Raw genomic sequence first — 25333 nt, forward strand, 5'->3', positions numbered from 1 at the left:
GATAACAAACAGGGTAAAAAGTTCTAACAAAGGCATGGTGAAAAGGCAAACAATGAGAAGGGGAAAAACAGTACAGATAATTAAGAGATGAAGAAAAAACTTTTATGAGGTGAAAAGTCTGATGAAAGTCTAAAAATCTAAAGGAAAATACCTCTGTTTTAATTCTAAGGCAATAGGGTAGTACAAAGAAGAAATGCACAGAAACACAGGCAGTATGTTAGCTAAACCACAGGCTATGCAGTGTTAAAAATGGCCAGGGAGGGAAGACTGTTACACAAGAAATGGATGGCCAATGTCCAGTGTATTGTTTTTCTTTTCTTTTTTTTTTTTTTGCTTTTAAAGAAAACTGTGTGGTAAAGAAAGAAATGATAAGAACTGAAAAATTCCAACTAAGAAAGAGTAGAAAAGATAAAGAGTCCCTAAAAGTCCTGGGATTTCCCAGTTTCAAAGATGAACAAGGTAGTAGTTTATTCGTTAGTGTATCTTTTGTTTTTTTGTTTTTGTTTTTTGAGATGGAGTCTCACTCTCTCATCCAGGCTGGGGTGCAGGGGCGCAATCTCGGCTCACTGCAACCTCCACCTCCCGGGTTCAAGCAATTCTCTGTCTCAGCCTCCCGAGTAGCTGGGAATACAGGAACCCGCCAGCATGCCCAGCTAATTTTTGTATTTTTAGTAGAGATGGGGTTTCACCATCTTGGCCAGGCTGGTCTTGAACTCCTGACCTCGTGATCCACCCGCCTTGGCCTCCCAAAGTGCTGGGATTACAGGCATGAGCCACTGTGCCCAACCCCTTTAGTGTATCTTAAAGTGATTGTTTTAGCCAGCTATAAATCAGTCATACATTATCTTATTTAAGGTTGAAACCTGCTGAAAAATACATCACTGAAATGATTCATTTTAATTTTTAAAAAGCTACATTTGAAAAATGTAGATAGAATCGATCCAAATGCCATCAAAGGTGGAAGAAAAATAATCAGTCAATATGATTAATGCCAATCTCTGGAAGATATTTAAAATCAGGAAAACACAAACAGCAGAAAAACAATAGTCAGAGATAGGCTTAAGATCCTCATGTTTCATGTTTCAGGTATGGAACATATCTATTATAATCCTTTTAAGGTCACCCGATACATAAATCAGGAAAAAAATTACTTAAAGTGGCCTTTTCTGGAACTGAAAACTTTCACCGGTAAGTGCCATCAAGTAACCAAGATGTTTCATTTTCCTGTAGGTAAACATTCAATGTTTCGATTATTTTTTGCTATTACAATCATTTACAATATTATGCAGCAACCAAAAGTTCTTAGCTTATCAGCAGAATTTTTTTCTGAAATCTCTATTTCCCTCCTTACTTTGTAGAAATTTTTAGAAACAGGAGATCAAAGGCACTTTGTTTTTACTTTTTTACCATGATGGATTCAAAAAACACATAAAATTAGAATAATATGATAAATGTGAAAACCAGTTTCATGAAATACTATCCTTTTGCTTCATTTCTTTTAAAGAAATAAATATTGGCCAGGTACGGTGGCTCACGCCTGTAATCCCAACACTTTGGGAGGCCAAGGTGGGCGGATCACCTGAGGTCAGGAGTTCGAGACCAGCCTGACCAACATAGAGACACCCTGTCTTTACTTAAAAAAAAAAAAAAAAACAGAAAAATTAGCCGGCTCTGGTGGCACATGCCTGTAATCCCAGCTATTCAGGAGGCTGAGGCAGTAGAATCGCTTAAACCCAAGAGGCGGAGGTTGTGGTGAGCCAATATGGCACCATTGCATTCCAGCCTGGGCAACAGGAGCGAAACTCCATCTCAAAAAAAAAAAAGAAGAAAGAAAGAATGTCATAGATAAATTTAAGGCCTGCCAAATCCCATTCCCTTGCCTCCTTCCCCAGATGCAACACTATTATGAATTTGGTATTTAATCCTATGTATACTACTACTTCATCATCAATCAAGAACAATGTGTTATAGCATTATTCTGAATGTTTTAAAATTTTATGCAAATGTTACTGTATTTTGTCATACTGTAATTTCTTTTTGCTCAACTTATTCTTTTCAGATTTCACATGATCACATAGCTCTAGTTCAGTCATTTAAACTCCGTAGAGCATTCCACCCTCTGAATTCACCACAAGATGTTTTCATTTTCCTGTTGGTAGACATTTAAGTTGTTTCTAATGTATTTTTACTACTACAATGATGCTATGAACACTATTGTACATGCCTCTTTGTGCACATGGGCCAGTTTTTCTTAGTGTAGGATACTCACCTTCAATTATATTACCTATTGCTAAATTGCTTGCCTTAGAGTTTACTAATTTACTCTACAATAATAGTGAATGAGACTTCCCTATTGCTCTACATCTTTACTTATTCAAATTATCAATTAAAAACAAAATAATAGCAATTGTTTTCAAAGGGATGCCCCTCTTATTTGTAATAGTTTTCAATGAAATCTGTCATCTGTATACAGGATAAATATATAAATGTTTTACAAGCATAAAAAGAAAAGTTTATAAAAACACACATATTTACTAGTAAGTAAAAGCATTTCTTTATGCATATTTTTGGGTATGTGAAAGTTACAAATTATGTTTATATTAATAAAATCCTCCAATCCACAGAACTACTTGTCATAACAGTCAACACAATATATTAAAAACTTTATTTCATTTAAAAAACAGGCAAATAGATCAATGGGACAGAATAGAAAGACCAGAAATAGACCCACACAAATATAATCAACTGATATTTGACAAAGTAGCAAAGGCAGTTCAATGGAGAAAGGATAGTCTTTTAAAGAAATAGTGCTGGAACAACTGGACATCTACATGCAAAAATGTGAATCTAAACACAGGCCTTAAGCTTTCACAAAAAGTTGGTTCAAACTAAAGGTGTTCATCATGACCATGAACATGGTATCTCTAATCCTGGAGAGCTGTCACGGGGGTACCACAGATTTTTAATTTCTGTAAGTCCCCACATAAAACAGACAGTTAAACTAAAGGGCAAAACCCAAAACCCATGGACAACTAGATGAAGATTAAAAGAAAGAGAACATTATATGTAGTGGTAGTATTAACATGATTATCCTGAGACTGTTAAGTGTGTACTGTGAGTCAAAGTAAGTGAGAAATTATAGGATATTCTTATTTATCCTGTATCCCTACAAACTAGGACTTTTGATACAGAAAGAAGGAGATATAAATGTAATACAGAAGAGGTTAAACTAAAAACTCTGTAGTCCTGAATCTGAGTTGTAAGTATTGGCATGGATTCATTACGAATATGTATATATATAAAATCTCCAACTCTTTCTACTGAAGAAACCTAGAAACAATGATCAACCCAAAAACAACAGCCTAATATCCCTAACACCCTGACTTGGGCGTAAAATACCATTTTCCATTAAAAAGGAAACCACATTGTCTTGGAGAACTGACTAATTCCAGGTGTGGGGCAGAAAATATACAAGATAAACAAGGAATATACTGTCATACCAGATAGAAAGAAGCTACCCAAGACTACTGAGGCCATACAAAAAGAACAGTCAACCTGAAGAGCCTCCCACTGGCCTAAGATGGGACAATCTGAGCTTCCAAAGGATAACAGTTATAATTTAGGACCCCATCAAATCAAATGTATTAAAATTCATGAATTAATAATGCTATTTTAAAAACAAACACTAACAGGGCACATTCAGAGAGTACTAAAGAATCAATTCATTATCTCAAAAACTGGTAAACAGAAAATAACCAGACATTTGTTCTGTTTATCCTATATAAGTACAACCATTGGGAAACATATAGGAGTTGAGTAGAAGTGTCTCTTTATAAAAGTATCCCAAGTAATCAATGAAAAATAAATAATATAATTATAATATTACCATTTTGCAACCCTAATGAATTAATGGATCTAGGCATTGAACATCGAATAGCTGCTAACATCAAAAAAGAGAAAGAACTGAGAGAAAATATGAAATTATGTGCCTCCTGACGAAAAACACACCATCTCATATAGTCTTGCCAAAACTGACTAGTAACTTGAGGAATTTTCAAATAACAGAGAAACATATTGAACCAAACATGAATATGCAAGCAACAAAATCCAGACTGTGGGACACTACAGTTTCAACAGACAAATTTTACAGAAAAAGAAAGGATGGATGGGAGACTTGTACATTAAAAGAGATTTAAGATATACATTAAAATGTCTTAAATGGCTAATACTAAACTGTGGTTTCTGGGGATGCATACTCGGTGATAAAAGCTATATGGGTATACAAGAAAGTGATAAAAAGTCATGATAGTAGTTACTTTGGGGGACAGGGAAGAGGTTAAGATCACGACAGAGCACGTAGAGGTACTTCTGGGTGCCTGCACTGTTCTATTTCCTCGCTTGGATGGTGGTTTCAAGAGTGTTTCCTTTGTAATAGCTCATTAAACTATGCATTTATTTTGTGTGGTTTTATGTGTGCTTTATTTTATAATAAAGAGGTTTCTTTAAAAATTGCCATCCCTAAAGCAGAATATCTTTGTCACTGGTTGAAAGCTAACACAGTATATGCATTTTGGGGGAAGATAGGTTTCTTAAGTATTTTGTCTTTTCAGTTGGATGCATTTAAAATGTCTTCTGAATGCCTACTGTATCAAATTACATTAATAGTTGGTTACATTATTACTTTCCCATCAGTTACTGCTCCTGAAAAATCCTTGGAAAAATAGCTTTTTCTCCTTATGGGAAAATTGTTTTCATGATGTTATGTTTTACCATATTTAAAATATGTTTATGACAGCATATTTTAAGGTTTAATAGCTCTGCTTATATATTTTTGGTTAATTTGGTAAACAAATTTAAGGACCTGTTCTGAGTAAGAGATCATGAAATTACCACCATACTCAGAAAGCATTATCAAGTCTACACATCTGAAAAGTTAAAGTACTTGCTTAGATACTAAAGTAAGGGCAGAATAGGTTGTCATCACATGATTGATACTGGTTCACATTACTGATAAAAGTTGGTTCAAGCTAAAGGTATTTGTTGACAAATGAATTATGTGACAAAGCAAATGAATAAAATGCTAGTTCTAGGAGGATGGTAATAGCTTTCCAAAAAGAAATATTAAAAGTATGTGGAGATTAATGAGGGACAAGATGGCCAACTAGACACAGCCAGGACGTACCTCTACCACTAAGAGAGACCAAAATATTGAGTAAGCCAAGGTACTTGGAACAGATCTTCAGAGAAAAAACACTGACATTCAATAGAGAGGGATACAGACACAAAGCTGAAGATAGAGGAAGCTAGGAACCCTGCGTGGGATTGCTGAGCACCAGGACTAGATCCTGGCCCTGAACATCTCCTAAGGAAAGGGTGTGTGAAGTGACGGCAGGGGAACGGCTCTCTCGCCGCTTACCTCTGGGATCCTAGCTACAAGAGATCCCACAACCCCCGTACACGTTTGAATTGGCAGGGGTATCTGCCCAGAGTGTAAGCAGAGACAGAGATTCAGCCAGCATGGAGCCCAGGGAGGCGCGCGGTGTGTGGGGGGGTGCAGGGGTCGGGGGCGCGTGCGTCAGCTATTGCAAGTGGGGCAGCTGCAGCAAAATGTGGTCATAGGTTCTCCATTTTCCTCCAAGTAGTTCTATCCCCAATTGACCACTGAGCCAGGAGAGGACTGTCTTTCTCATAGGACTGAGGCATGACTGTTCTTCACACCTCTCTGTTCACCAGCCCCTTCCAAGGCCCCTGCTTGGCCACTCTTGCAAGATTGTGTACATAGCACAGCTTCCACTGCCCAGCCTGAGTGTTTTGCTGGTGGCCTTGGAGCACTCTGACTGCCCCAGCAGGGCTGGCACCCAAATCAGGGGCCAGAGAGCAAAGCTGCAGGCCCAGGCCCAGTCCCCCAGGGTTACAACACACAGATCAGGGGAGCCAAGCTGAGATCTGTGGCCAGCATGTAAGCGGGGGAAGAGCTCCCACTTTCAGAACACTCAGAAGAGTGAAACATGGGTATTTGTGGGCTGGTGCGGGCCTGGGGCATGCCTCCCTCCACAGGGTTATCTGGGAAGGGTATAGCCTGCCAGCCACAGCCCCTATCTAAGAAAGTCTGAGGCCTAGAACACCTAACAAAGGTATTGAGCGTGGTGCGAGTGATCAGAGGGGGATCCCCTAAGGCCCGGGAATGGATCTGGTGAGAGGGTTATCTTTCTCCTACACCACAGAGAGATGCTGCGAATGTGCTGAAACACAGGAGCCACGTGGCTAAGAACTTATCTGCCAGTCATTACTCTTAAGCGCCATCTACTGGATTGCAGCCTAAATTACACCACCAAAAATACTCCAGTATACATAGCTTGTGAAACCGAGGGCAAGAATCTAGCCACAGATGAAGATCCTGTGCAGACGCTTGGCCTTCTGAAAGCATCCAGAAACAAAGCCTATTGACTATACTCAACTTGCACCACAGTTAAAAGCTCAAGGTAAACAAATTATATAAAAACAAAAAGCCCCATTCAACGACAGCAAATCCAAAAACACAAAAGAATACCAGCCCGCTCAGATGAGAAAGGATCCGCATAAGAACTTTGGTGATTCAAAAGTCAGAGTGTCCCCTTACCTCCAAACAAGTGCACTAGCTCCCTAGCAATGGTTCTTTACCAGATTGAAGCGACAGAAATGGCAGACATAGAATTCAGAATCTGGGTGGCAATGAAGCTCATCAAGATTCAGCAGAAAGCTGAAACCCAACAGAACGCAGTGAATCCAGTAAAATGATTCAAGAGTAGAAAGATGAAATAGCCATTTTAAGAAACAACCAAACTCAACTTCTGAAACTGAAAAATTCACTACAAGAATTTCAAAATACAGTTGGAAGCATTAACAACATAATAGACTAAACTAGGAAAGGAATCTCAGAACTCAAAGACCAGTTCTTCAAATCAACTCAGTAAGACAAAAATTTTTTAAAGAATTTTTAAAAATGAGTAAAACCTCTGCAAAATATGGGATTATGTAAAGAAACCAAACCTATGACTCACTGGCATTTCTGAAAGGGAAGAAGAGAGAGTAAGCAACTTGGAAAACATATTTGAGAATATAGTCCAAGAAAACATTCCCAATCTTCCTAGAGAGACTGATATGCAAATTCAAGAAATACAGAGAACCCATGCAAGATACTATAAAAGACAACCATCCCCAAGGCACATACTCTTCAGATTGCCCAAAGTCAACCTCAAAGAAAAAATCTTAAAGGGAGCTACACAGAAGGGTCAGGTCACTTAAAAAGGGAACTACATCAGGCTAGCAGCAGACCTCTCAGCAGAAACTTAAAAGGCAAAAATGGTGGCCGGACATGGTGGCTCACGACTGTAATCCCAGCACTCTTGGGAGGCTGAGGCAGACGGATCATGAGGTCAGGGGTTCGAGACCAGCCTGGCCAATATGACGAAACCCCGTTTCTACTAAAAAATAAAAAAATTAGCTGGGCATGGTGGTGCACACCTGTGGTCCCGGCTACTCAGGAGGCTGAAGCAGGGGAATCGCTTGAACCCGGAGGCGGAGGTTGCAGTCAGCCAAGATCACACCACTGCCCTCCAAACTAGGTGAGAGAGTGAGACTCTGTCTCAAAAAAAAAAAGGGGGGCCTATTTTCAGTATCTTTAAAGAAAAGAAATTCCAACCAAGAATTTCATATCTCGCCAAACTAAGCTTCATAAGTGAAGAAGAAATAAAATCCTTTTCAAACAGATAATGCTAAAGGAATTCATTACCAGTACACCAGTCTTACAAGTGGTCCTTAAGAGAGTGCTAAACATGGAAACAAAAGAACAATACCTGCTACCACAAAAACACAAGTAAGCACATAGCCCACAAATACTATAAAGCAACTACACATCAAAAGCAACTACACATCATCTACAAAACAACCAGCTAATAGCACAATGACAGCATCAAAATCTCACATATCAGTATTAACTTTGAATGTAAATGGTCCTGACATCCCACTTAAAAGTCATGGAGTTGCAAGTTGAATAAGACAAGGTCCAAGTGTCTATTGTCTTTAAGAGAGGCAATTCACATTTAACAACATCCACAAGCTCAAACTAAGGGATGGAGAAAGATCTATCATGCAAATAGAAATCAAAAAAGAGCAGGGGCCACTATTCTCATCATCAGATAAAACAGACTTTAACAATAGTCGAGGATAAAGAAGGGTATTACATAATAAAAAAAGATTCAATTCAACAAGAAGATCTAACTATCCTAAGTATATATGTACCCAACACTGGAGCACCCACATTCATAAAACAAGTTCTTCTTGACCTATGTGAAAGACTTAGCCACACAATAATAGAGAGAGACTTCAACAACCCACTGATAGCATGTGACAGATCATCAAGGCAGAAAACTGAAAATGAAGTTCTGGACTAAATTGCGACACTTGACCAATTGGACCTGATAGACACATAAGAGAATACTCCACCCAATAACCACAGAATATACATTCTTCTCATCTGCACAAGGGACACACTCAAAAACTGACAACCTCCTTGGCCATAGAGCAAGTCTCGATAAATTTAAAAACATCAAAATCATACCAACTATACTCTTGGACTACATTGCAATAAAAATAAGAAATCAATACCAAAAGTTCTCCCAAAACCACAACATTACATGGAAATTAAACAACTTATTCCTGAATGACTGTTGAGTAAACAATGAAATTAAGGCAGAAATTTTAAAATTCTTAAAATTAATGAAAACAGAGACAAGACATACAAAATCTCTGGGTGAAAGGAGTGTTAAGAGGAAAATTTACCACAGTAAATGCCTACATCAAGAAGTTAGAAAGCTCTCAAATTAACAATCTAACATTGCACCTAAAGGAACTAGGAAAAAAATAACAAATGAACCCCAAAGGTAGCAGTAGAAAAGAAATAGCCAAAATCAGAGAACCAAACAAAATTGAAACACAAAAATCCATACAAAAGATCAATGAGACCAAAAGTTGTTTTCTGAGAGAATAAACAAGATTAATAGAGTGCTAGCTAGATTAACAAAGACAGAAAGAAGATCCAAATAAGCACAATCAGAAATGACGAAGATGACATTACAACTGATTCCACAGGAATGCAAAAGATCCTTAGAGACTATTATGAACATCACCATGCACAAAACTTAGAAAATCTATAGGAAATAGATACATTCCTGGAAACACACAACCCCCCCAAGATTGAACCAGGAAGAAAGTGAAAACCTGAACAGACCAATAATGAGTTCCGAAATTGAATCAGTAATAAAAATCCTACCAACCAAAAAGAGCCCTGGACCAGATGGATTCACAGCCGAATTCTACCAGACGTAAAAAGAAGAACTGGTACCAATCCTACTGAAACTATTCCAAAAAAAAATCGAGGAGGAGGGACTCCTCCCTAACTCATTCTACGAAGCCAGCATCATTCCGATACCAAAATCTGGCAGAGACACAACAAAAAAAGAAAACTTCAGGCCAATATCCCTGATGAACATAGATGTAAAAATATTTAACAAAACCCTAGCAAACCAAAGCCGCAGCACGTCAAAAAGTTAATTCACCACAATCAAGTAGGTTTTATCCATGGGATGCAAGGTTGGTTCAATATACACAAATCAATAAATGTGATTTATCACATAAATAGAACTAAAGGCAAAAACCACACGATTATCTCAATAGATGCAGAAAAGGCTTCCAGTAAAATCCAACATCCTTTAACAACCCCCAACAAAATAGGTGTCGAAGGAACATACCTCAACATAATAAAAGCCATCTATTTCAAACCCACAGCCAATATCATACTGAATGAGCAAAAGTTGGGAGCATTCTCCTTGAAAACTGGGACAAGACAAGGATGCCCACTCTCACCATTCCTATTCAATATAGTACTGGAAGTCCTTGCCAGGGTAATCACGCAAGATTTTTCTACACCAATAATGTCCAAATCAAGAATGCAATCCGATTCACAATAGCCACAAAAAGAATAAAATGCCTAGGAAGATAGCTAACTAGGGAGGTAAAAGATACCTGCAATAAGAACTACAAAATACTGTTGAAAGAAATCAGAGACAACACAAATACATGGAAAAACATTTCATGCTCAGAAATTGGAAGAATCATTCTTGTTAAAATGGCCATAATTCCCAAAGCAACCTAGAGATGGAACAGAATAGAGAACCCAGAAAAAAAGTCACACACCTACAACCATCTTGATCTTCAACAAACTTGACAAAAATAAGCAATGGGGAAAATACTCTCTATTCAATAAATAGTGTTAGAATAGCTGGCTATTCATGTGCAGAAGAATGAAACTGGAACTCTACCTATCAGCATAAACAAAAATTAATTCATGATTAAATTAAATTAAACAAAAATTAATTCATTTTAAAAACTTAAATGTAAGACCTCAAACTATAAATATACGACAAGGAAACCTAGGAAAATACCCTTCTCAATATCAGTCTTAGCAAAGAATTTATGGTAAAGTCCTCAAAAGCAAATGCAAGAAAAACACAAATTAAGTGGGGCCTAATTAAACTAAAGAGCTTCTACACAGCAAGAGAAACTATAAAAAGAGTAAACAGACAACCTACAGAATGAGAGAAAATATTTGTAAACTGTGCATCCAACAAAGGTCTAATACATACTATCTATAAGGAACATAAATCAAAAAGCAAAAAACAACCTCTATAAAAAGTAGGCAAAGGAAACGAATTTCTCAAAAGACATACAAATCACCAACAAACATATGAAAGAATGCTCATAATCACTAATTATCATAGAAATGGAAATCAAAACCAAAATGAGATACCATCTAACACCAGTTAGAATGGCTTTCATTAAAAAGTCAAAAAATACCAGAAATTGGTGACGCTGCAGAAAAAAAGGGATACTTACACACTGTTGGTGGGTATGTAAATTAGTCCAGCCACTGTGGAGTGCAGTCTGGAAATTTCTCAAAGAACTAAGAGTTGAACTACCATTCGACCCAGCCATCCTATTACTGGGTATACACCAAAAAGAAAATAAATCATTCTACCAAAAGGACACATGCACCTGTAAATTCATTGCAGTGCTATTCACAGTAGCAAAATCATGGAATCCACCCAGGTGCCCATCGAATGGTGGACTGTCTAAAGAAAATGTGATACACACACACACACACACACACACACACACCCCCCATGAAATACAATGCAGCCATAAAAAAGAACGAAAGTATGTCCTTTGCAGCAACAGGGATACAGCTGGAGGCCATTATCCTAAGTGAATTAATGCAGGGACAGAAAAGTAAACACAACAGTTCTCACTTATAAGTGGGAGCTAAACACTGGTTATATACACGGACATAAAGAGGGGAACAATATACAGTGGGGACTAATAGTAGAGCAGGGAGAGAGGGAGGAGGACAAAGACTAAAAACTACCTACTGGGTACTATGCTCAGTACCTGGGTGATGGTTTCAATCAGACCCCAAACCACAGCCACCTGCAATATACCTTTGTAACAAGCCTGCACAAGTACCTCCCAATTCTAAAATAAGTTGAAAAATAAAACAAAAAGAATATGTGGAAATTCAAATGAAAACAACTACCATGTTATATGTGATAATCTACATATAGACCATTAAGATATATTAATATTTTAAATGAATTTACTGATAAAAAATTTTTTTCTGTACTATTTACTGTATATTTTTCAAAAGAAGTTTTTCTTAAACTACATAATTCTCTCTGTTGTGTTCTTCTAATTAAGATATGGACTATTGGGCTGGGCACAGTGGCTCACACCTGTAATTTCAGCACTTTGGGAGGCCGAGGCAGGCAGATCACGAGGTCAAGAGATCGAGATCATCCTGGCCAACATGTTGAAACCCTGCCTCTACTAAAAATACAAAAATTAGCTGGGCATGGTGGTGCGTGCCTGTAGTCTCAGCTACTTGGGAGGCTGAGGCAGGATAATCACTTGAACCTGGGAGGCAGAGAGTGCAGCGAGCCAAGATCTTGAGATCCAGCCTGGAGACAAAGCGAGACTCATCTTTAAAAAAAAAAAAAATGGACTGTTGCTTAGGGTTCTGTGGTGTGAAATTAGACCAGCAGTTTTCTAATATCCATAAAATAATTTTAAAATGTTTCTCCTCTGAAAGTCACATAATTCAGTCACAGAGAGTTTATTTCTGTGTTTCCTTTGTTTATTTTGTTTTGTTTTTAGCTGCTTGGTAAGCCAATTTTCTACTTAGAATCTACTGTTAAAACTCTCATTTGGTTCAGTATGTGGGCTTTATCCTTTTCATGGTCTGTTATGTAAAAAAGATGGCTCAGAAACATTTTTTTAAGTTTGCGTATAGCAGTGTTTCTCAACTTGTATGCACATGAGAATCGCCTAGGGAACCCATAAAAGATACTGATACTCCCTCCCCTCCAGAGATTCTGATGTAACTGGTCTGGGTGGGCCTCTTTTAAAAGCCCCGTAGGTGATTTTAATGTGTTGTCAAAGCTAGGAACTACTGCTCTAGGATCCTGCCATTGTCCAAATAAAAGCTATTATCTTTTCTGATTGAACCTAGATGATAAATGTTTTTTTAAAATTCTATAGTTCAATAGATCCAATGATTAAATTTCTTCTCTACAAGGCTGCTAATTTTTTAGTTTGAATTTTAGGGTTTAAGAGCATATTCTATCTTTATTCTGATGATTAGTCCAAGAAGTCCCTTGGCTGCTACTGAAAAAAAAAAAAATTAAAGGAATATGCCTGAATACTACTTTAATAAACTGGTACTTTCGGTTCCTGATATTCTAAAAAAAATTCTCTACTTCATATTTAAAGATTATGGCTTCACACACACACAAGAAAAACAATTAGTGCCCTAGACATTTATTCTACAAGATTATACTTTTTGCATAATGAATTTCACATGAAGCTGTAAAAAAGAAATCTTTACAAATTTTACCAGTAGATAGAATAACTGAAAGGGCCAATTCCTAAAACAAAAGCTCTTGACAAAAAATGAATTATATATCTTAATAAGATCAAAAGGGAGGGAATTATACAATCAGTGGTGAATAAAGAATCATGTACAAATTTGCATACAACTTTATGAAAAAATATTCAAATACATAAAATGAATAATTTTCTAGAAACACCAATTATGGAAACAAAAGAAAAAAAAACCCTTTAAAAATGGAATCAATAATGAAAAAAATCTACCCTCCTTGAAAGACATCACACCCAGGAAATTTTACAGGTAAGTTTTACCAGACTTTCAAGTATCAATTCCTTTTGGTACTGTTGCAGAGAGGAGAAAAGGAAAAAGCTAGCCAGATTGTTCCACAGAGCTAGTAAAACTTTGATATCAACTCTAGAAAGGTTAGATAAGAAAGGATAATAAAAAAAAGTAAAACTGTGTGCCAAGCACATATTGAAGCACGTTGGGAAGCCTCTTCAATTTTCCCTACTTAATATCTAAGTAGAATCGACCACCACTTTTCATTGGGTCTCACTATAGCTTACACATACTCTACCCACAGCATCATTAACACTTTAATGCACTTACACATTTTCATATTTGTCTCTTACTGGCAGACACTAAGATCCTTGAAGGCAGGGATAGTTTCTTATTCATATCCCCTAGTATGAAATACAGTGCCTACCCCATGGTCATGCTCAGTAATTGCTAAATGATATGGCTATTTCAAGTAGAAATACCATTAATGTGCACATGCAGAGGTAGGAAATAATGAGTCAGCAAGTAAATTCATTTGACTAAGACATGGAAGGAAACAACACTGGAAAGGTAGGCCAAGGGCAATCAGGGTAGGTTTTTTAGTGCTGAAGCTGAGTTTGGTTTTAGCATCTACAGAAGAATTTTGGGCAGGCAATGTCTAAATCAGATCTGTGCTTCAGGATCCATAGAAGCACTTTTTAGAGCTGTAAAAGACCTAGAAGTGACCTATCTGAATTAAATCTATTGTTTTAAAAGTAAGAAAACTAAAGTCAGATAGGGTAGGTGATCTACTCAGCCACGGAACATAGAATTAGCTAGAAGCAGGCAGAAGTTTAGAGGTAGTAAACTTGATTAAGGTGACATAGTTAGTATATGGTGCAACCAACAGGCAACCCCAAGTTTGTTCAACTCCAAAGTCCATGATCTAGATGACACCAGGCAATGAGGTATGTAGACTATGTAATATCCTTTTAGGACAGTCCTAATTTCATATAAGGACTCATTTCAAAGAAAGGTAATTTGTAAAATATATAACTAAAAGCTAATTTAATTATTTTTACTTTTATTATAAGACACCCATTTAATTGAATTCTAATTAGCTTAATTACATTAAGTCATTTTAACAAAGTCTTTTACTCAATGAACTTCTGAGCTCAAGATCAAGAAAATATTGGTCATGAACAGGAAGTGAGTAGGAATAGAGCACTTATTTAGCCTCATAAAATCCACACCGATACTACAAGTGATTTTAGTCACTGTAACAGAATTAGAAAAGTTCCAGAAAAAGGAAACTAAAAAATCTACAGGTGATTAAGAGGATTTTTACAGAAGACGTATATACATACATACATATATATTACACATCAAATTTTAGGACTCTTCAGTCTTAAAAAGACAGCCTGAAAGTTTATAAAACCAGGAGAGGTAGGTAGGGATAGAGAAAACTTAAACTTATTCATCTTATCTCAAATGCTGACTCTGGGAAATACTCCTTAAAAGTCTAAAACATAATTGATTTAGAGGCAAACACAGGAACATACTATTTTACCTACATAAGAAGGTGGGGGAGAGGGAGCTTGTTTTTTAGTTATAATACAACAAAAACAGAGAATTTTGTAACCAAAGTACTAGTACAAACTGAAAATACACATAGGTTCACATATATGAATGAATGATCAAACCATTATCATGAATTGAGAGGATACTGTCCTGACCTTATAATCTATAGCTCTCCTTAAATATCCTTGCCCCAAATGTGGTCTGGCACAACAGGGACTTACACAGTATAGGCATTTAACTAATGTTCATTAATTGACAGAGGTTTGAAGAGAGTAATTGGTAACAAAAGCTTTCACAGGCATGATATCATGAGTAAACAGTAATAATAGAACTAATAATGATAATAACAAGAGTCATAATAGTGAACAGTGAATCAGGGCTTACTATATATTGATATTGCTCTAAATGCATGTATTAACTCATTTATCATCACTAACCATATTTTTCAAATAATGAAGCTATAGCACATACAAATTAGTAACTTGGTCAAGGACAGGAAGTTACATAGTGGCAGAGCTAGCATTTGAACCTGGAAGCCTAGACTCTTAATTACTATACTATTCTAGCCAGCCCTGGAATTGTCTGGGTATCTTCTAGATATGATACTTTTTAGGATCTCATTTCATATGTAATTTCCTTTTCTGAATATTTGAAAAAACAAATTATAGGTAAAAAATAATTCACATTTATTTCAGAACAGAAAATCTAATAATCCTATTTTATTTACACTTTATTAAAATGTACATATTTGTTTTAGATTTACCTCTAGTCTTCCTTGAGCATAACCCAGGAGGAGTAGATTGGCTCTGTCCTTTTCAGAAGAAATGGGGGCCCAAGGCCAAGCATCATCATTGACCAGTGGCCACCAGCAAACAACTCTATCATGAACATAGTTGATAGCTAGATGTCGCTCTGTTGTCTTGTTTATTGGGCCAGGTATTTCATAATAGAAAATCTAATGATTAAGGAAAAAAAGCATACATGAAACGTTTCTTTAAAAGATGCAAAATCCTCAAGTATTACAAAAATTAAAGCATCTGGAAATGTAGTTACATGCAAATAAATATGCATGTTAAACATGTGCTTAAGAAGGTGTCAGAATTTACCAAATTCTTCTGACACATGTATAAAAAAGACATATGTTCAAAATTCTCCCCATTTTTAGCAAAGGAAGGAAGAGAAGAAATGTGAGTTAGGAAGGAATTGAATGTAGCAATTCCAATCAATACCAAAATGTACAGTCATGGTTGCTTGACAGCATCGACCTACACATAGGATTTAGGACCAGCTGTATAAAATGACAAGTTCAGTACTGCTGACCAAGAGTGTCTCCCTACTGTTTAAGACATAACATGTTAACAATGACTGACAACAAAAAAAGGAAAAACAACTTGAGGCAAATATCTCTTTAAAGAATATATGCGACGTATACACATATATTCTGCATAAAAGGGATAAGCCATAGCATCATGCATAAAAGTTTATGCAGCTTCTGAGAATTATGCTTCTCTTTCTTAGGCAGGATTTGTATAATTTATTATTCAAACTATGTTATTTTGGAACATGGTTATTTGAAAACATAAGCACGGCACCATCTGTGTGACACATGCCAAGGAAATATAGATTGCACCGTATTTCTGCTTAAGGAATTAATGGAAGGTTGATAGCTTGGAAGAAAAAAAAAAACTATCTTGCCATTGCTGGTCAGCAATAATCGAACCACTTTCTGGGGATTAAGCGCATGGCTAAGCCTACTGGACCAGACACTAGCAAAGGGCAGGGGGTCTTCTTATCAGAGAAATGCTTCTGGAGCCAGTCTCACTACATGACAGATTGCTTTCATATTCCTGTCTGCAAGGCAACAAAGGATGGCAGTAATGCGATAATGCCAGAGTGCAATGGGTGTTAAGAACCCGTTGCATTTATGTATTGTATTTAGTAAATAATCAGGCTCATCCAAATTGTGATCTCACCACTCAACCAAGGCCATTAAAACCAAGGTTAATGCTTTAATAATCTTCTGCTATTTTTTTTCAAGATGGTCAAAAGGAACCCTTTTCTATTTGCATGGCCATAATATTATTGACCTCTTCATCCTCTGAATGCACATCAAAAGGAACTGAAATCAAAGTAATTACCAGTGTTGTTCTCTCATGGTAAACATTTAACTCCTCGCAGTGTCCCTTCACTGTTAAATAAATTGAATCGGATTTTTCAGATGTAGACAGGAAAACTTGTTAAAGGTCAATAGTTTAAGGATGTTTACCCTGCAATTTTCTTTGCCAAAATTATGTCAATCTGAAAGAATTAAACTATGGTACAGCTGTAAAGAAAAGCAAAAGTACAATACTCTATACCACTTCCTTGTTTTAAAATCCAAATGGGCAATGACAGACAACACAGATGTACTTTATGCTATTAAGTATAATTTCTTATATTTAAGCTCTCAATATCATTGTTTTAAGTCTTCTTATTTGAGAGAAATACCACAATGAAATTGCTAAGTACTTAAAAATACATATACATTATTTTGACGTCTGATTTGCCGCATAAGTATGTTACCTATGAATTTCTAGATGACAAAATTGAGTTACAATGAGTGACTGACATTTTCAGTTGTCACATAATGCAAATCATTATGTTATGAAATGTTAGGAAATTTCATGTTTCCTATGAGTTTAATATTATCAATATTCTGTCATGATGACCAAGAGGGAACGTAAAATAAACAAATTTCTTAAAATATCCTTCCAATGGACAAATAGCAGATTTGACTAAATATTAAAAATATATTTTTAAAATATTAAACCAGGAAATGAAATTAATGAGCTTTCCGAAGGGAAACAGATTCCTTCTCTAATGTATAGAAATGACATGGAGTGCCAATGTTCCTATTTTCCTAAATCCAAAGGCATATTCAAATAAGCAAGTAAGTAATTTCCTTACTTAAGGTTTAAGGACCCAAATGCTAGATCTGTTTTCCACATCTTTTCACAAGAAAAGATGACATCTTTACAGTTTCTCTCTGTTCTCAGGTAGCTACTACTCTCCAGTTGAGAAGATTTTATCAAGCTATCACACCTAAGATAAAGAAACTAGTCATTCAAAATTTTATATACAGTTACTTTAAATGGTTCGAGTTAATGCACACACTGGTGCATTTTAAAGACCGATCAATTTTAGTAAGTAAACAGTATTTCAAGTAAATCTGGAGTTAGCCGTTCTAGAACTAACATCCTTTTAAGAATGCTAATACTATTTTTGTTTTGACCAACCACATATAATAAGTAGCACTAATTTCCAGTTTTAAAAAATCTATATTAAGGTTTTACAGAAGTTTCGCAAAGCTGGCAAACAAAACTAGATGGTAGTTTATTACCACAATGAAAAACTCATTTATTTTATTCTACATTAAAAATCTTTTTTTCAGAATAAATGTTTCTACTAAATAAAACTAAATCCTCCCACACTACCACTGCCTCATTCATAAGTAATAATCCCAAAGGGCAAAGGGTTAGGTTAAATACTAGTTTGCCAAAAACACACACACATTTCAAGCTACAGACTAGCTTCTCAAACTCTTTGCTCTTGCTGTAGATGCTCCAGGTATGGCATAAGTGTGCATCTTTTTTAAGGAAGCTGTGTATCAGCTCTGTTCCCAGTGAACAGTGAACTGTCTCAAATCCACATCACAGAGGTTGGATCAATCTTGCAAACACAAGTCATTGCTGAAAAGAGGCCTTGAACTGAAACAGCCTGGAAAATGTATTAGATACTCATCCTAGCAGAGAATATGCCTTCCCAGCAGTTAAAATGTAATGTGGCAAAACTTAAACACATCACTTAAAATAAGAATTCTGCCTTAACAGATGTAAAGCCCCTGATACAGGAAGGAAACAAATTACCTGGAGTTAGTGAAGGGAGAGATACTAACACATGAAGGAGATTTCTTTTTGTATTTTGTCCAGTTATAGTTGGAAGGGGAGAGTTCTTCCCCCTCCTTATTTATTACACTTTTCTATTAACCTTTGAAAGTGCCTTCTTCTTTCTTTCTTTTCTTGTGAAGTGGAAACCAGAGCAGCTATCCTACCCTAGAAAGATGATATGGGGTCTTACGGGAAAATGAGAATATATATACTACCACTAGTACGAAAACCATTTTCAAAGTGTAACTTGCCTCTATTATCTGCCTTTGACGTCTATAAATACTATATAAATTGCTCCAAACATGCCATTGTTAGACATCCCCCCATAGTGAGAGTATAAAAGAAAACTTAGAATGGCCACTGTTTGCAGTTAATTAAGCTTAATCCTGTAATATTTCCAGTGTTTCTGAAATCCAGAATGTTTAAGAATAATGAGCAGAATACCAACTTATGAGATACTTTCATATACCTTAATAATTAATAATATGACTATATAAATCAAAATATCTACCTTATAATCCAAGGCCGAGAGTTTTTCCAGTCTTTTGTTTACATCAGAAGAATCCATCTTCTTGGTAAACTGAATAAAACATAGCTTGTTTTGTGCCAAAAATGATAAGATGATAAAACTGTCTGTGAGAAGAGCTAAAAACCATAATTAGATAATACCAAGTTAGAACAAAATAATGGATAGATTTTTTCCACTGAAATGTTACAAAAAGCTGTTTTCAAACATACATATTAATTGAAATCACTAAAGTCTCCTGAATATCATTATAGCATTTTATAAAAATATTAAAGATATTAGGAATAAACAATAATTATCAATCTAATCATGTATGATTTTTTTTCCTGTGACTATTTCAATATACACTGATGTTTGGGGACCACCACTGGATGAGATGTATTTAGAACCAGGGCTATAAAGATATTTTTAAAAAACTATTTCACACCTGAATGTAGAGATGGAAACATTCCATTTTATTTGTGCTAAGACTTTAATCCTATGTTTATATGATAGAAACCATCTGAGGATAAAGTGGATTTATTAGGGGATACTGATCAGTGTTCTCAACCAGTCTCTTTATTTAAAAAATTTTCATCAATGAATCTTCTTTTAGGGGTATACAAGCTGGATGAAATAAAGCATATTATACCCAATATGTACATTACATAAATTAATATTTAATAATGAAAATTAGCAATTTCTATAGCTTTGTCATTAAGCATACAAGTAGGTAAATAACTAATATTTGTGGATTATATAAAGGGCTATTGATGTTACATAAAATTATTGATAAGAACATGTTACAGGAATTTGAGAAATGCTTTGCATTGTTCCTAGCATAAAGAAATTATTAAATGTTTTACACATTTTCCTTTACTTTCACACCCCTGACCATGCAAACAGTGACCAACAGTGGATCTACACAATTACAAGAGAATCTGGAGAACTGCCAAGAAATCACATTGTTACCACGTTCCCATGAGAGTGTATTATTTTGGGTACAAATAAAAGAAATACGTGAAAAGGGATAACTCAGAGACACAAATTGTGCTGAAAAGTCTCCTTTTATTTCTCATTGAGGAGCATCAATATAACAAAATCATCACAGCCAGTATTTTATTTGCAGTACCAACGAAGGGGTCAATAATTAGAGATATGGAAATGGAACCTCTTCTACAGGGAAGCTTCCTCAGCACCATACTCCTGTAAGGAAGGGGAAATGGCATGCTTACAATCCTACCCCAGCTTATTACTATCAGTAATGTTGCTAATTATGGCCATCCTGCAGAGTTCTTTTCTTCAAGATGACGTGATTGTCTGATTTATTCAGAGGTAGCTAGTGAGAGAACACAGCAGACGGAAGATTTCTTTATTCTCACCTCTGTCCTTTCCACTAGGACATACTTCCTTTGATTACTAAATTTAAGATACTGACCATTTTCAATCTATCATGATAATACAATGTTTCTCAACCTTTTTACCTTGAAAAAAAGAATATAATCTTTAAAAATTCAGGAGTCAGCACGGTATAGTGAAAAGAAAATGGGCTTCGCAGCCAGAACCTGTATTCAAATCTCATCTCAGTCACTTTCTAGCTATATGACTCTGGACATGTTCCTTAGTAGCTCAGCTTCAGTTTCCTTATGTGTAAAAATGGAAACAACTATACCTTATACAATTGTTTTCTTGTATTAAATAGGTAGGTTAGGAACCCAGCATACAGAGCCTTTTGGCTCAATAAATATCAGTATCCTTCCTATTCAATAACTGGCTTAATATCTTTTTCTTATGTGCTTTGTACCAATTACAGACTGATTGTGATGTCACTTAATAGGACCTGATTATCCAGTATATTAGGCATTGATCTTTATTATTTAGAAAATATAGCCCAAAATCTCTCAAAAGTTAGTATTCGTAAGATTTTAGTAACAAAGAATCTTCCTATGAGAGCCAAAGCATCAATTGTTTACTGGTGGCTGTGCTGGTATATTTGTGTTATTTATTCAAAATTCATTTGGAAATGAAATATATATTTGAAGTACCAGTTATAGAGAACTAACTTTGAAAGAATGAAAACAAAACCCTATTTTGAAAACAATGCTCACTTCTTTTAAGGAAAAAGTAAAAAACAACTCAGAACATAAGCTTAACACTTGACAAGAAGAAAAAAAAACTTTGATATTAAATATTAGTCAAAACTTGTATTGGTCCCAGGGGGTAAGTGTGCTATTACAAGCAATTACTTGTTTTGTTTGCAAGTCCCCAGTGGTAATAATTAGTCTACCTGTTGACACACTATTTCTCCTGTCCCACTGTTAATGTAGGCAATTGATTTGCACATGGGGGTAATTACCATCACTGATGGTGTCTGAGATGAGCTTCCCCACCAGGCTTCTGTCAATCACCACTTTCTCCAGCTGCGGCCCAGAAAGGCTTAGCGACACCAGCACACCTGAACCAAAGAGGAGCTAAAACCAGGTAAGCGGGGGAGATGGGAAGGAAGACATGCTGTGATTTAGAATCTTTAAAAAACCTCTCTCCAAATGTACAACTTATACAGATATTTTACACATGCATCTACACTATGAAATTATAAAAAATTGTCTTCACTGAAAAACAATTATTGACATTGTGGTAAAAAGAGAAAGGTGGCTAAAGGATGCAACACAATAAGTGCATTGATTAAAGCTACATGAAGAAACCTAATTTAGTCCATGTTTATTAGAAATCTAATCTTCTAAATACTTAGAAAGCACATATGCTGAAATAACTGCTTTGTTCTGGATTCAGAAAATGTAATGTATTCTATTGAGATATTTTGAAAAATTACTATTATAAACTAAAACATTTCTTGAGGTTTGAATAGTCATTGCTACACATTAAATATAGAAGATATGCCACTATTACAATATAAACAGCTAATGTTATGCATTTATTTGGAAGTTAAACACTACTTCTAAAAATAAAGATCTTGTCAGTCTAAAATATTAAAATACATGTAAATCAAGGCAATTAAGTAAAATGTTAAATTTTTAAAATCATAAACAAATACATATCAGAAACAATTTCACAAGGAGAGATAAAGGAATATAGTAGAACATTCAGGCTTTATCAGTATCAGTGTTTACAAAACCACACAACAAAAGATGACTGGATATCACCATTATAATTTTATACTGCTCCTTTCCATTTGTGGCAGCATAATTCATTCATCTCCAAATGTTTAAAACTTCTGAAAGGACTATGCATATGCGTATGCTTGTTATCTATGAGATTATGAAATATCAACATTGGAAGAAATTGTTTCACCTTCAAGGCAACAGACTCAAAGCTGATGAATCATGGAATAACATATGGTATAAGAAGAAAAAAACCAATTGTCAGTAAACTAATCACAAACATGCTAGCCAAATTCAAAGACAACTTTGATTTTAAACAAAACAGGGGAATCCCCCACCCACCTAGGCATCATGTCCCAGCTAGAGAGGATGATTCTGTGTTGAGACATATTTGGACATGTGTGAAAGATAAGCAGCATGAGGGACCAGGGTAATATAAAGACAGACCACCATTCCTCACTGCCTAACAGATTCCAGGCACATGATTCAGAAAAGAAACTGAAGAATCACTTTGCATTTCTGTTAGAACTCTTGTCCTAGTCACCAGAAAGCTAACCTTTATTTGACTTAACAGATTATTCCATTTTGCATTAATACCTCTACAGGGGCAGAGAGTTAGGGGAAGAGTACTTAATCATCTTTGTGGGTCTTGGAGACTACTAAGAGAAGGCACATTTGTTTTAAGAAATTTAAAATGCTTCACAAATTACCATCTACTGAATTACACCCAGCCCTACCACATACCTTAATGGCAAATAGTGATATTTCCCTTTTGAAGAATCCCCCCATAACAACACAGCATGTGGTCTTAACTCCCCAAATTCATTCTCAGACAGGCAATTTTAGGGACATCTTTAATATCTACTACTCCCCTTCCACCTTTATTCAAAACATCTCTAAAATCTATCCTTTTCTATTTATTTTTATCTACTAAAGCTTTACACCTATACCCTTAAGCACTTCTTTTCCTAATTACTTATTGACTACCAGCTCCTTATGTATGTTGGCTTGGCCACATTTATCTTTGTAGTGTCAGGAATACAGCAGGTACTCAACAAATGTTTGGAGAAAGAATCACAACTAACTCAATGGAACATCAGATAATTCAGAGTTACAAAAAAAAAAAAAAAACTTGGTCTAATTTTCCATTTCCATATGACATGGATGTTCCTTCTGCAGCATCCCTTCAAGCATCTAGCCCATGCTTGAATACTGCCAGTGATCAGGAGCTCACTACTTCACAGGAAAACTGTTCTACCATGGGTCAGTTGTAATCAACTTAAAGAACCTTCATTCATTTTTTTAATTCAGCAAAAACTGAATGTTCATTATATGGCAAGCACTAAATTAAATTTAAGGGCTCAAAAAGAAATCAAATATAATTCTTAAAGTAGGTTAAATAAAGTAGGTTAACAGAAAAATATCGAGATCAAAGCAAATAACTAATAAAGTGCCAGTTTACCAGACCTATGATAGAGATATATAGTGGGTAGACTCAGAGGACTGGGAAGGAGGTGGTGACTCTTGAGATTGAGGCTAAGGATACAACTGACTCCCTACAACTTTGACAGTCACCCCAATTATTTTTCAGTAGCACCCACCTCAAATATTCAAGGATAATAATACAGTGGTTAAGAACACAGACTCTGAAATCAGAATAAAACCAGTATTGGCTACTTGTTACTAGCTGTGTGACATTGACAGTGTAATTTAACCTCTCTGTCCCTTTATTTCCTCATCTGAAAATAAACATGATAGTATCTACTTCATAGGATGAGGATTAAATAGCTTTTTACAAAAAACATTTAGAATAATGCCTGGCACATAGTATTTGCAGTTATTATTATTATTCAACCATTAATTGTAAGATGCTGTCTATAGTCTCCAAATCACTGCTCCTGCCTCCAGGCATAGATTAGTTATCTAACCAACGTATGCATGCTCTTGGCTCCATGACACTCACCCCTTTGAATCCTATATCAAATAACAAATATCCTCACTACATTGTTAACGAACTCTGTCTTTTTAAAGACATTTTGTCTTTTTAAAAACCTTGTAACCCAGGTTGGACTGAATGTTAGACGTGTGACATTCAGGTGAATTATAACTAGTAAAAAATGCAATCTTTTGTTGCCTTTCCCATTTGTTATGATTTCACAAAGATATTCTCTCCAAAATATTTGCAAGTTTCTTCAGAACTCTGGAAATTTTTCCAAGTGTCTAATTTCTTTTACCTTGTTTTCTGTTCTTACCATTGCTGTCATGAAATAACTCTCATATCCTAACAAAAACTGCTTTTTCTATGTATGAGCATTGGTTATAAAATTCTTTTTAAAACCTACTTTTATGGGATGAAGAAGGAAAGTACAGCCTGTGAGATTAAGTAAATGAGGGACCTGATGCCAGAAAAGATTCAGAGGGGTGAGTGTCATGGAGCCAAAAGCATGCATACATTGGTTAGATAACCGATCTATGCATGGAGGCAGGAGCAGTGATTTGGAGACTGTGGATCCATTGTTGAGGTTGGACATTCCTTCACAATCCTTCTCAAAGAATAGGTGCAGCCACTTTTTCATAAATTCACTCATTTACCACTATACATATACATACATACATATATATATATATATATAGTATATCATATGAGTCAGGCACTGTTCCAAGTGCTGCTGAGAATATAGCAGTGAACAAAACAGACAATGCCCTTGCCCTCCCTGGCCTCATGGAGACTGCATTCAAGTGTGGACACAGATAATAAAACAAATAGTTTTAATATAATGTACAACAGCAATAAGAACTATAGAGCAAATTTAGGAGGGTGCTACTTGAAGATGACTAATAAAGAAATAAGCCTCTCTGAGGAAATAACATTTGAATATAGACCCAAATGAAGTAAAAGAACAAGCCACATAAATATCTAGAGAAAAGGAGTTCGAGGAAGACAGAAGAGCAAATGCAAAAA

At 35.7% G+C, this 25333-nt stretch overlaps 1 protein-coding gene across 12 annotated transcripts in view; it reads right to left on the reverse strand.

Annotated features, from left to right (window-relative positions):
* WDPCP (WD repeat containing planar cell polarity effector) overlaps positions 1-25333 on the reverse strand; it is a 479815-nt gene that overhangs the window by 310230 nt on the left and 144252 nt on the right. For all 12 annotated transcript variants that reach the window (XR_002516673.2, XR_002516674.2, XM_021924873.2 and 9 more), the window contains 3 exons: positions 21606-21720; positions 19256-19389; positions 15582-15773 (listed from right to left, as the gene is read on the reverse strand). Coding sequence is in view for 10 of the 12 variants with exons in the window: in XM_021924873.2 (XP_021780565.1) it covers positions 15582-15773; positions 19256-19389; positions 21606-21720 (441 nt within the window). In the remaining 2 variants the exon portion in view is untranslated. The remainder of the gene's footprint in view (positions 1-15581; positions 15774-19255; positions 19390-21605; positions 21721-25333) is intronic.

The sequence above is a fragment of the Papio anubis genome, chromosome 14, assembly GCF_008728515.1.
Source record: "Papio anubis isolate 15944 chromosome 14, Panubis1.0, whole genome shotgun sequence".
Taxonomy (NCBI): domain Eukaryota; kingdom Metazoa; phylum Chordata; class Mammalia; order Primates; family Cercopithecidae; genus Papio; species Papio anubis.